At 40.6% G+C, this 14,067-nt stretch overlaps 1 protein-coding gene across 3 annotated transcripts in view; it reads right to left on the reverse strand.

The window, feature by feature from the left end:
* Positions 1 to 1,561: 1,561 nt before the first annotated feature.
* ELK3 (ETS transcription factor ELK3) overlaps positions 1,562 to 14,067 on the reverse strand; it is a 65,001-nt gene continuing 52,495 nt past the window's right edge. For 2 of the 3 annotated variants that reach the window (XM_059681929.1, XM_059681927.1), the window contains 2 exons: positions 10,529 to 10,651; positions 1,562 to 3,529 (listed from right to left, as the gene is read on the reverse strand). In XM_059681929.1, coding sequence (XP_059537912.1) covers positions 3,431 to 3,529; positions 10,529 to 10,651 — 222 coding nt within the window. In that variant the 3' untranslated portion in view covers positions 1,562 to 3,430. The remainder of the gene's footprint in view (positions 3,530 to 10,528; positions 10,652 to 14,067) is intronic. The other variant, XM_059681928.1, reaches the window with a different exon arrangement.

A 14,067-nucleotide genomic window follows, 5' to 3' on the forward strand; every position in this document is an offset into this window, starting at 1 on the left:
ACTGCTGGCTCCCAACTGCTTGCCTGCCTGCCTGCCTGCCTGCCTGCCTGCCTCTAACCACCTCTACCTGCCAGCCTGATCACCCCCTAACCACTCCCCTGCCAGCCTGATTGACACCTAACTGCTTCCCTGCCAGCCCAATCACCCCCAACTGCCCTCCCCTGCCAACCTGGTTGCCCCAACTGCCCTCCCCTGCAGGCCTGGTCACCCCTAACTGCCCTCCCCTGCTGGCCTGGTAGCCCCTAACTGCCCTCCCCTGCCAGCCATCTTGTGGCAGCCATCTTGTGTGAGGGCATGACAGTCAATTTGCATATTACCGCTTTATTATATAGGATATTGTAGCTAGAATGGTTTTCTTAAATTTTTCAGGTTTTTTGTTGCTAGTATGTAGAAATACAAATTATTTTTACATGTTTTGTATCCTACAATTTTGCTCAGTGTATCAGCTCTAACTTTTCTTTGGTAGATTCTTTAGGGTTTTTTACATATAAGATATCTATAAATAGTTTTATTTCTTCCTTTCTCATTTGGATGTTTTGTGTTTTTTTTTCTTTCTCTCCCCTCTTCCTCCCTTCAGGCTAGGACTTGCAGTACTGTGTTGAATAGAAACAGCAACAGAGGATATCCTTATCTTGTTCCTAATATTAGGGGAAAAGATTTCAGTCTTTAACCATTGAGTATGATACAAGTTGTAGCTACAAGAATAAAGGGTAATTTTTCCCCCTCCTCCATCTCAATATAGAACAGTTGCTAGAACTTAAGATTTTAAAGATCAGGGGACATTTTTTAAACCCATTTCCTTCTCTCCAATTCATTTTCAATAATTTTGTTTCCTTAAGTATCTGTTCAAAGCAGATTACATATACATAGCATGTTTTGATAATATACCTTATTTAAGTCTAGATGACAACTCATTTTCTAAAGTGTACTCATATGGAAAAGTGAAATTTGGATTATCCCAAATAAATGGAAGTAAACTGACCCACTTGCCTTTTATCACAAAGTATTTATTGAACAAAAATAATATAACAGTAAAAATGATACATATATGAAAGGGAATGAAGATTTGCAGTCAGAGAAATGATGTGTACAAAGAGACCAATGTTAGATTATAGTTCTATAAAACTTGAGCCTTAGCAATTTAACACTGATCAAGCAGACATATAAAAAGGAAGAAAAAATTTAATATGTTCTGTGAAACCTATTGTCTAAAATAGTTGATTAAAAAAAAACAAACCACACACATACACACACATGTAGAATGAGGCAGAGCTTTAAGGGTTATACTTCAATACCTCTAGTTCTCTATTCATGTTATAGTGAGTTTTTGAATTACGGTATTTTTCCATTTCCAATAAATGAAGCTAGGTTGTATGTTATAGTATTTGGAGGAAGGGAATACAAGAATCAGAGATAGTCATTTGAATTTTCCAGTCAGTATTTACATTTAAAAATATTTTGGTTGTGATATTTATACATAGGACTTCCTTTTTAATTAGTTTCTCTAAGACTCTTGCATTTGGAGTGCATCCTTCTCTTATCTGACAGTTTTTTAATGCTGTTTTCTTTGCCTAACATATAGTTTTGGATTGGTAGTTACAGCTGAGATGGGGAAGCAGAACTGGTCTGGGCTCTGGGCACTGTTACCTCCGATGAGCTATGTGGTCTTACGCAGCTTCTCCTGTGCAACTGTCCGCATCTGGAAACCTGGGTAGGACGCATTCTCAGTAAATATCAGCTGGACCAGCTATTTTGTACAGAATTATCCTTAGCCCATGACAGTAGTGTCTGTTTGTGGATTCTGGAATCAACCCCATTATTTTATTTTCAAAGGTGCATACTGAAATGTTTGGGGTTTTCCTCCAAATAAGGGCATACATCCCTCACATAGAGATGCTCAATTCCAATTGAAAATCTCAACATTTATATCATAACAGAATTTTAGGTTTTTTTGAAAATCCAAGGAATGTGTTTTTACAAGCTGTGTTTTATTTATCCCTGCTATTTAATGCCTGGTTTGGAGCAATTAATTATTTAGCCACATGTTAAATTGGTTTCTGTTACTTATAGTTAAGGATGATAATTAATCTGATCTTGAATTGCAAGCACTGGGCACTTTCCAGTTCTCTTACCATTAGAACTTTCATAATGTACAGAAAGATCCTTAGATGGGTGCCTGCTGGTTTTTTGAAGGAACAGAAAATACATTCCTATTGTCCCTGCTCTCCACTACACAAAAGAATTACTGTTTAGTGTTCCACATTGTTACATAATCAATTCAACATTGATGAGGTTTCTGAAGAATCTTATATTTGTTGCATCAGGTTTCCTTCATTCTCACCCTAAATTTAGCAATAACCTCTCAAGGTTTCCACAAGCAAGGCTATACCCATACACATGAAGATACCTGGTATTACAAGATTGTTTCTTCATTTTTTGTTTTCATCACGAGTCTGTGAGCCTCTTTCAAAGGATAGGCTTTTTAAATGTTAATAGTTCAGGGGGTTTAGAGAAACCTTACCTCATAACGATATAGGAAATGTATTGGAGGGGTGTGATTCTTTATGGAAAACGGGGAGAACCAGGGCTAATTTCTTGAACTAAGAATATGCTAACCTCGGAAATACTCCAGGGGTATGGATAGAATAAACTTGTAGCTTTTCCATCAGGTGGTTTTGTTTGGGAGGAGTCTAAAAGATTGTAAACAGCTGGTAAACAGCTGGGAGGCTAGCCTTTCAAAGTTCCTTTCTTTAAAAATGCACTTTCGAACATTTTCTGTCATGAATGTTTATTGTCTAAATATGGCTTAGTTTTTTCTTATAAAAACATTACTTGGACATTACATTTATTGAATTTCAGTTCAAAAGAGGCTCTAAGGCAATTCTTATAATTGAAAGCAAAAGAGAAAAAGTAATATGAATATGCTTTCATATTGCCTACTTGTGAAAAATAATGAAATTCTACTAGAGAGCTGTTTGATACTAATCTTTGTCTTTCAAACATTTTCTCTAAAAAATATATAAATCATTTACATTAAACTAAATGCAAGGGAAGGCACAGCTGGTTATAGTGTATAAGCACAGTTCAGCATATGCAGAATTAAAGCGAAAAAGCTTCACATCCTTATTAGTTACACTGAAAGCCATTAAGAAAAGTTCTTCACTGTCAACAGTGTTCAACACTTAAGAGCTAAGAGGATATAAAAACAAAAACATTAAAATTCACTTAATGCAAAACAGATTTTCATATATACTTGAATATAAAAAAAAGTTTTAAAAATGCTAACATATATCTAGACCATCCATGTTATGAAAAGTGCAAACCAAATTAACAGGGTTTCACAAAGTCCTTCTCATGACACAGGTAAACTAGCCGATGGGGACAAATTTGCTTCATCAGTGAATGAGTCTTTCATTGTGGCCAGATGTCATCAGGACTTCTGAGAGGTCGAAGAAAGCAGTACTGGAGAAGCAGCTCTGTCCAGGCTGGGGATTGGCACTGGCATGTGGCCATTGAGCAGTGTTGGGAACTGGTGGGGACAAAAGATTTTCAACAATTACAAATCTATTGGGAAGAACTTGAGTTCTTTACATTCCTAGATAGACTGTAGTGGCTCAGTTCTGTCATGACCGCTGTGATAAAGGTAAGTTGCAAATGAGTAACTGGAAGAGGACAATGAGATCAGGATTATGTACAGCAAACAGAAGGGCACAGAAAATTATTTTTTCATAGTAGCCTAAGTATATAAAATATGTACTTCATTTGTTGAAGTATGATCTAACACTACTTTTTAAAGATTCCAAGCTACTGCTCTAGCCAGTTTTGCTCAGTGGTTGGAGTGCTAGCCCGTGGACTGAAGGGTCCTGGGTTCGATTTTGATCAAGGGCACGTACTTCAGTTGCAGGCTCGATACCCATCCCTGCTTGGGGTGTGTGTGAGAGGCAACCAATCAATGTGTCTCTCTCTCTGTCTCCCCCCCCACACACACACACACACTCTGTCTAAAAGTCAATGGGAAAATAATCCTTGGATGAGGATTAACAACAACAAAAAGATTCCAAGCTACATAGAATGTTTTGTTTTAATATTTAAAAAATTAATTTTGAAAACCACAATGACTCTTTACATATAAAGCAGTAATTTCTAATACTGTAATTAGAAATTAGCCATAAACTTTCCAGACTACTACAAAGTTGCTTCCCTGTAACTATTAAAAATAAGGAATGTTTTTATCTTAAAAGATTTAGAGAGGTGCACTTGAAACGAAAGAGAAAATGAACAAATGGGACTACATCAAAATAAAAAGCTTCTGCACAGCAAAAGAAACCATCAACAAAACGAGAAAACCCACTGTGTGGGAAAACATATTTGCCAATGTCATATCTGATAAGGGCCTAATCTCCAAAATTTATAGGGAACTCATACAACTTAACAAAAGGAAGATAAACAATCCAATCAAAAAATGGGCAAAGGACCTAAATAGACACCTTTCAAAAGAGGACATTCAGAAAGCCAAGAGACATATGAAAACATGCTCAAAGTCACTAATCATCCGAGAGATGCAAATCAAAACAGCAATGAGGTACCATCTCACACCTGTCAGACTGGCTATCATCAACAAATCAACAAACGACAAGTGCTGGAGAGGATGTGGAGAAAAAGGAACACTTCTGCACTGCTGGTGGGAATGCAGACTTGTGCAGCCACTATGGAAGACAGTATGGAGTTTCCTCAAAAAACTGAAAATGGAACTCCCATTTGACCCTGTGATCCCACTTCTAGGAATATATCCCAAGAAACCAGAAACACCAATCAGAAAGGATATATGCACCTCTATGTTCATAGCAGCACAATTCACCATAGCTAAGATCTGGAAACAGCCTAAGTGCCCATCAGTAGATGAATGGATTAGAAAACTGTGGTACATCTACACGATGGAATGCTATGCTGCTCTAAAAAGGAAGGAACTCTTACCATTTGCAACGTCATGGATGGAACTGGAGAGCATTATGCTAAGTGAAATAAGCCAGTCAATGAAGGAAAAATACCACATGATCTCACTCATTCATGGATAATAGAGACCATTATAAACTTTTGAACAATAATAGATACAGAGGCAGAGCTGCCTCAAACAGATTGTCAAACTGCAGCGGGAAGGCCGGGGAGGGTGGGTGCAGGAGATGGGTAAGAGATCAACCAAAGGACTTGTATGCATGCATATAAGCATAACCAATGGACATAAGACACCGGGGGATAGGGGAGGCTAGGGGACTGTCTAGGGCGGGGGGGAAAAATGGACACATATGTAATACCCTTTGTAATACTTTAAGCAATAAAAAAAAAAGATTTAGAGAGCAAGAATCTCTTTATTTGGGGGCTGAGAAAGTATTCTTTCTAATTAAAAGCATAATATCAAACTTCACAGCGAGGTCACCCATACGTGATGAGACTTAAAGAATAAAGTTAATTTCAGTATTACTGGTAACTAAGATGACAAACAGGATAAAGGTATATATGCTTTGATAACTTTCAGGTCTGAAAAAAGTACAACAGCTATATTCCAACTGAACAAGAATAATTAAAGGCCTCAACTAGATATTCATTGCCTCTAGGATGACATATGTCAGAATGATCTCCCGGGGCCCTCTTCTAGTTTAATTTATCAGGACTTAATAGGAACGTAATATTTAACTTCACTTCAACACTAAATATCAAACGACAGAGTCCGGTACACATTAGAAGTACAATAAATATTTGTAGAACAAGTAAATGTACTTTTGTAATTTTCAAGCTATTTTTGTGACAATGTGTCTGGTGCCTTAACAGTTTATCAAAGGTTGTCATTTCATTTGCTATCTAGAGCCTGTAAAGTTAAGTTTGGTTTTCCCTATTTTAGGGAGAAAACAAAGAATTCTGAAAAGTTTGGAATTGTCTAAAGGTCATAGGTAATAAGCAGTAAAGCTAAGTTTTAAACTGCTTTCTGTGCCAAACTGCCCAATTTGTTTTTTGTAGGGCTTGAGGAGGGGAGTGTTGTCTAATTACTGTTTCAGTTTCTTCAATGGTTATTGGCATATATAGGTTTTTGTTTTCTGATTTTAGGTTTTTTATAGAATTTGATCCATTTCAACTGGGTTATAAAATCTACTTGCAAATCTGTGTTCCTAACCACTGATCCCACCTAGAGTAGCGATTTTCAACCTTTATCATCTCATGACACACATAAACTATCTTAATTAGTAAAATCCTGAGGTACTCCAAAAAAAAGATACAATTTTGATTCATTCACACCAGACGGCTACTGTTGTATTGGCTCTTTTCATTTTATTGGACAACCTAAGGGAAAAGAGGTCAGTGCCTGCCCCTCACTAGCCACATCTTGATGCTTTAAAAATTCTTGCATCATACTGGTTGAAAATCGCTGACTCAGGTAAACATTGGAAAAAGAGGTTTTGAATTTTCATTCTCAATTTATTTGTACCTCTTAGTGGTTCTGTCCATCTTACTGGTGTTTTCAAAAGAGTCAGCTTTTGGGTTAGTCTCTGTTTTTAAAAATATATTCGTGATTTCTGCCTTTACAGGCTCTAGATAGCAAATGAAATGACAACCTTTGATAAACTGTTAAGGCACCAGACACATTGTCACAAAAATAGCTTGAAAATTACAAAAGTACATTTACTTGTTCTACAAATATTTATTGTAGATTTTTTCTTTATTTCTATATGCTCAGTTGTCACAGTTTCTCTTGGTTAGCCTGCCTTTTCTGGCATGTGCCATAGCCATCTTTATTGGCGCTAAACCTACCCCCTTGTCCCTTTTCTTAAATTTGCAACATTCCTCAAACTTTTCTCTTATACTGGACTTAGCAATCATTTCCTGTTGTTAGAAGTACCACCAATGTCTCTTCCCCACAAAACCTGCTCTTCTGTGTGTGCTTTTAAGTCAGTGAGGATGGTGGTTATGAGTAGTACAACCCTAAACTTTTAGAGCTTTGCCACTTAATAACATGTGATCTAGGTAAATGGAAGCAACATCTCTGGGCCTTAATTTCTTTAAGTATTACTATTTTGAGTATTAAATGAGAAGCCACAAAAAGTGCTTATGTCTGTTATTAATAGCACTTTTTAATCACTTAGTGATCTTTCTAGAGATTGGCTTACTACCTCCAGCTTTAAAAGACTTCCATTCTCACTTAAGAAATTAAGGTAGGAACTCCTGAGCATACTATTCAAGTCCCACAGCTACTTTTCCAGTCTTGACTCCTACTACCCAGTACTTTCCTGAACAGACTGTGTACTTCCATATTGAAAAGCTCTATTCATCTAAAATGTGCTTTACTCTTTGATAAAATCCTATCCCTTCTTAGCTTAGCTCAGGTGCACCTCCTTGGAGCATTTGTCCACTACCCAGCAGGAAAAAGCTATTATTGTTGGGTTCTTATAGAACTTTGTTTACACATCTATTATTCACATACTATATAAACCCTAAGTCCATGCCTCAGAGCATTACAAATATTTGCTGGATTATATTTATTGAATTTAAAATTACAGAAAACAATCTCAGTGAAAAGTTAATTAGCTTCACCTTGTCTCAAGATCTAGTACTTGGTCGACTTATTCCAAATTTGATCAACGTCTATTTCAAAAGTGGAACAGACATCCTACAGGCAAACGTAAAATGCTCAACTGTCCAGGTGAAATTGATGTCACTTTATTTGTACATCAGGGTTGTATTTTTAGATTTAACACAACATGTCTTTGTCCTCTCTCTCCAAGACATGTCTCGATTACAAAGCATGCCTCTCCCAGGAAGGGAGATACCTTCTCTCCTTCCCCTCAGTTCTTCAGTATCTGCTATAACAGTTCTATCAGGGGACCTTTTGTGCAAAGACTTACAGCTCTGTCATCTGTCACTCTACGGATTCTGATCTACTTTTCTAATCATCACAGCAGGAAACTTTCCAGCGCCATTTAAGACTTACCTGTATTTTTTCTTCTTCCTCCCACACATTTATAGCATATGTGAAAGAGGCTTGTTATTTTTTAAAGAAAATTATTTCCATTAGTTGAAAAGAGACACTGTTGATACTCATGGGAGTTTTGAAAATCTATCATTTGAAGTGTCTAATTTTAAAAATCAAAGTATAGAGAGCATTTGAGATCTTGGTCCCTGGCATATGTCATGTTTGGCTCAAACTCTTATAAAAATTCTCCCCCAAAAAAAGTATTCCTCTCACTATGTTTTGTTCTTTACTATATTCAAAACTGCTAATGTCAACTTTTACCTGCTTAGATACTAAACCTTTTCTAGCCCATACTCAACTGCTCTTATTATAGGAAGAGTAATAATATTTGAAAAGATTTTTCCTTAGTCTCATGGACCCAAACCAAAAAGAGGGTCCAAGGCCCTGATGCCATCCAATCATGGTTGCATGGGTTGTACAGGGTGGGCAAAAGTAGGTTTACCATTTATATGGAAAATAATACAGTAAATAATAATACAAGAATAAACTTTTGTGTATGCACAACTGTAAATGTACTTTTGCCCAATGCAGTTTGAACAGCTGCAGAAGAGGGGGCAGGTGCATTTTGTAAAATTGAAATTGTGACCAGGTAGCCTTAAAATGCAGCAGTTTCTTCTGCAGAATTCTAAATGTAAATAGGAAGTGACTGGTCTGCAGTGGTTCTCCAAGTGTGGTTCCTGGAGCAGTAAATATGCTGATAATGCACAAAATCACTGAGGACACGACCCATTGTTCCTGTGGGGAGTATGGGCTAGAAAAGGTTTAGTATCTAAGCAGTCAAGATATGCCAAACAACTTCCAAGTAATAGTTTCCCATGGCTTCCCTGGGAGGTCACCACGCCCTGCACCAACCAGGTGGAAGACTTTCCAGTAAGGAGGGAAGTGAGAGTCCATTCCTTACTCTCAGACATCTACTGAGTCCCACAGAGGCCCTACGTCGGAGTCTCAGGTTAGAGTAGTACTGCAGCCCATGCTGCCGTGGAGGGCACTGCACACAGACCACGCAGCTCCTTTCTGCTTTACTCCGGAGCTCTGACCCGAGACACTGCTGCTCCAACTGCTTGCAGGAAGCAGGGTCTTAGCTTTCCATCAAGTTGCTCATCTAAACTTACTGAAACTATATTTGCTCACTGCTGTTTGCTTGCTTTTTCTAGTTTGTTTCCCTGCCTGAGGTAAAATGGCTATGAATCAACCTGTTGGTAAAACCATAGCTCAATTTCATGTAACGGGAAGAAGGGCCAGGAAGAGAAACCTTATTACTCCAGGGATATGGTGACATTGTGACACTCTACCTCCTCCCGACTAGGAAACCAGAGAAGCCAGATAGCAATCAAAACCACCCTAGCTCCACCTTTCCTCAAAGAACATCCTAAATCCCACTATGTACGGCTCCTTGCACCGAGGAGGTAACTATTAACCCTGACAAGCAAAATGACCCACTCAACAAAGCAGGGAGACCAGAACTTTTTAACACTTACTTTCTTAACAAATTCTTAGACATCCATCCATTCAGGCAGTCAACAATACTTACTGAGCATCGTGTGTGCGCCAAGCAATGTGCTAGATGCTGGTGGCACACCACAGTGAGCCAGGTACAGTTATGGCCTCCTGAGGGCCCACAGTCTATCACAGTGCAAACTGGTGAGTGCCAGATGCAACAGGATCAGAAGAGCTGTAAGTGACGTTGGGTGAGCCACACTAGGGGCAGGTATGGGGTGCAGGGTGGATGAGACAGGTGAGGCTAGAATTAGGTAAAGAGGGAGCTAGCACTTTGTCCAGTTTGCTCCATTCCTGTCCCTAGGATCCTTTCTGTTCTTCACTCACATATTCCAACAGTAATGTCTTGGTCAGTGAGGAACAGCCTGGATCTCAAAGAGGAAATAGTGATTTCCACTTGATAACAAGTGATGCTACTGCAAGATCCTAGTTTGTTAATGAATAATGAATGTGCTTACCTAGTTCAGGGAGTTTCACAAGATAAAGCCCTAAGACTTAGTTTTAATCAAATGCCCTGCATACTCCTTTTTTTTTTTTTTACTATGGAACAAGGAGAACTTGATTATGTATCATGGAATTATACAGGTAACTTTTCTATTGTAGCATGGAAAGAAATTGTTCACTATTTTTTATTTTAAGTGATCTCACTGTTGACTAATACAGTAATATTTTTAAGTATTATGAGATTTTTATAAGATATAATTTTAAAGTTTTGCCTTTTCCTTAATAAATTTCCAGTTTTCCTAGTCAATGAAAATTCCAGAACACTGGCGAAGGCATTGTTCCTTCCATTTATGGCTGTCGGGCCTGGGGGGACTCCATTTCTGCCCCAAAGGAAACGCCTGCCTTTGAAGGTTGTCTTTTGTGTGCAGCCCCATTAACGAAACTCCCTTTGGAAACTTAACCTTTTAACGAAACACAGAGCAGAACTCACGGCTACCTCTGCAGGGTTTATTGGGGAGCATAGCTCTTAGACGTGCATTGTGTGTAAGTTCTTTTCCAAACACTCACCTGGAACAGCGTGTTTGGCCCTTGCAGCCGGGCAGGGCTCAGTGGAGCAACTGGACTAAGGCTGCTCCAGAAATGTATGCTGGAGAGCAGTGGACTCGGGGTCAGGAGCAATCCATTTGGTGTCTGAGAAAGAAAGCAGAGACAGTTTTTGATACAGGTGTCACCTGACTTCTTCCAGCGGGGTGGCTAGGTGCGCCCGCCAAGAACCAAGAAGCCAGCCTCACCACCTTAGGAAAACCTGACAACTCTTATTTCTGCACGGCTACGCACTGTTTACTTGTAATTTTCTTTAATGCTAATAGTATTAGCAATTTTTAAAAGGAGAGCGGTATGGACAAGTTACTTGCCCTTAAACATTCTAGTGGAAAACTCAAATTTGTAGCAACTTTTGTCCTAATTCAATTTGCTCCCCCCCCCCCTACCCCCACGGCCCAAACATTAAACTAGACTTAGTGTACAACAAAACAGGATCCCATTTCAGGCTCTATTTTTTTCTTATCTATATTTTTGTAGTTTCCTGTAGTGGACATCCATTACTTGGGTTACAAACGTATTTTGGAAAGGGCCTCCCGAGCTTGCTTTTCCCTATCCATGGCCCTTAATACTTTAGAATTTGCTGCTAAAATACCCTTGACCAGCTTCTTCAAAAGCTCTGAACTGGGTTTTCCAGATTCCACTCCGGATGTGGGGCTGATGAGAATTCGTCTCCCTGGCAATGGTTTGAGGAGGGAGAGGGGGGATCCTTTCTTGTCAGATTGGGTGTAAAGCCAAAACTCTGGGTTTCCCAGGAGAGTGCCAAGGGCTGCATTTGCTTGCACACAGGCAGCAGGAGTCCCGCCTGCCCGCCAGCCAGAGGGCAGAGAAATCTGCGGAGCTGTAAGTGCCTGGCTTGGATTCTCGAGAGGGCGAACTCCCTTGCCCAGGGTGGTTCTGCACCCTGGGTGACTGTGATGTCAGTAGGTGCTTTGTGTAAGAACCACAGCAAAGGCAGCCGCAGCTCAGATTGCATCATGCTGGATGCTACAGTGTTGTTTTTTCCTAGAACTGGCCTAAGCAGCTTTGTTAATTATCTCCAGCATTTGGCTTAAACCGAAGTTCAAGTTCTGCTCTGCTCAGTGCACTGGATTCAGACAAAGGTTCTCAAACTGAAGCTGCTGAAAGGCAAACTAATTTATACCAAATTATTTGATTCTTTGGTTCCACGGCACGACTACAGATTGCATGAGCCGCCAGGTCACTGGGATAAATACCTGTGTTTGGATACGCTTCCCATTTGTTCTAATCCGAGGCAATGTCAGGAGGGCGCCAGGCCATCTGGCCTAACGGTAGACTGAACAATTCAGCATGAGTTCTGCGAGGCTTCCGGCCTCAGGACCACCCCTTGTTAGCCAGGCCAACTGCTCTCCACCTCCAGTTCCTACGCTTTAAAGTGGGGAGGAAAAATGCCTGCACTACAGGATAGTGGGGAGGATAATGTGTACCTGGCACAGCAAATGCGCAACAGGCATTTAAAGACTGCTGTCGGTGATTAATTAAAAGTCTACCTGACACACTAAATGTATTTCACCTTTTCCTGGGAGACATTCAACTGTATATAGAAAAGTACTTAATGTTCTACAACAGACAAGCCAATCTTGTCGGCGGGGACTTGACGGCTCGGCTCCTCTCAGTCCTGAGACTCCAGTCCGCAGGCTCAGGTGGCCTGAGAACTGATATTTGCATGTCACTCAGGAGCCAGGTTCCAGCCACATTAACATTTAATAACCGGTTTGTCCAGAGCCTCCTCATTTACCCACCAGTGACGATCTCTTAAGTTCTAAAGAGACCATGAGTCTTCTAAACTACAAAGTCTAGCCATCTTTCATCTGTGGCCATAAATATATACCCATCCATTTTTAATCCTTTGGACTATATGTTTTCATAGTCCAAAATGTGTACCGATGTCAGGATTTGAGATGTTTGCACATACGTTTTTCTAAGTGTTACAAAATGTATTCAGAATACAGTAGCTAGCCCTCTGTTTCTCATGCTTAATGTTTGGAATGCCTTTCATAATATATGCAAATAAATATTGTAAAATGACTTCCATCCCTCCCATCTCTGAGCTCCCTAAAGACTCTGTGGCCTTAAGGAAAACACTATTTGGTTGCTCTTTTTTTTTTAATCCTCACCCAAGTATGTGTTTATTGATTTGAAAAACATCAATGGGGTTGCCTCCCCCACCCCGGCCGGGGCTATCCGATTGCTCTGTTGAGGAAAGTTTCTGAAGCCTGCTCTGGGTTATCTCAAGTACAGTGTGAGCTTTCAGAGCCTCTCTCCTCAGGCTCCAGGAGTCAGGCAGGGAGGGCTGTGCCTGAGGACTAAGGGCTCACAAAAGAAGTTGCAGATGGATGCATGCTTCCTTTTCCCCGGGGGTCTTTCTGAATGGCAGAGTTCCCAAGGCTGCCAGGGAGGGAGAGGCCCTAAGGCCCAAGGGCAATGAGCACTCATTTTCCTCCATCCTCCCAGCTTAGCTCTTCCACTTAACAGTGTGTTTCCTAGACAGCTAACACCTCTGAGCTAAGCCTGGTGAGCTGGTGTCCAGACATGCCACACCTGAGTGTCCTCTATTCATGGCCCTCCACCTGGGTCATGCCCTCAGATCTCCTCCTTCCTACCCCTGCCTCCCTCTGCCCATCAAAGTGCCAGCACCTCGTGGGAGACTCTCCTGCTCTCCCCTCGATCAGGTGGCACTTCTCTTGTTTCTGAATCCTTGGAACACTTTATATCCACCTTTTTAAAATTCCTAGAGTTGCCTGAATTCAAATAAAAATGTGGTTTTAAAGCCTGTAAAAGAGAAGCAGAATCACACAGCAGAGTGTGTGGTACTGAATGAGTGGTACTCATTGTAAGGAAAGGGGGTCAAGATGGAGAATCCTGTGAGGGGCTAGGGCAGGTGGAGTAAGTGGTAAGGGAAACAAAGGAGTGAGGGCAGGAGCGGGAAGAGGGAGGAGAACCATGAAGGATAACAGAAAAGACAAAGGAGAAGGGAGAGGGTATAGGTCTCAAGGGGAAAGAGGGAGAGATGGGTCCTAAGTGGGAAGAGGGTGAGGAGATGGGTCCCAGGTAGAAAGGGAGAGAGGATGGGTCCCAGGTGGAAAGAGGGAACCCAGAGCCTGGGGAAGCAACGTTCAACAAGCATGTCAAGTCACACAAAACTCCCGGTGACATCTCCCAATGGGAAGCTCCTGGAAGGACAATCTCTGCACTCAGGTCAGTGTGACAAGGCAGCAGGCTGGGCAGAAGTGTTAAGAGAAAGAGAACCCCTTTTATGCTTCTGTGATAATGGCAAGATAGACAATAAGATGAGAAACTCCCCAGGGCTGGGCTAGGATGTACTATACCCTGATCACGCCTCAACATACACATCCATTTTACTCAATTCCCACCTTATGACTTGAGCTCAAAGTTGTTACACCCACCAGTAAATGCAGGAAGAGGGTTTCAGCATTTCAGTCCTCGGCCAACTGGCTCCACCCACTTGGTGCTAATCCAGGTCT

The sequence above is a fragment of the Myotis daubentonii genome, chromosome 2 (genome assembly GCF_963259705.1).
Source record: "Myotis daubentonii chromosome 2, mMyoDau2.1, whole genome shotgun sequence".
Lineage (NCBI taxonomy): Eukaryota > Metazoa > Chordata > Mammalia > Chiroptera > Vespertilionidae > Myotis > Myotis daubentonii.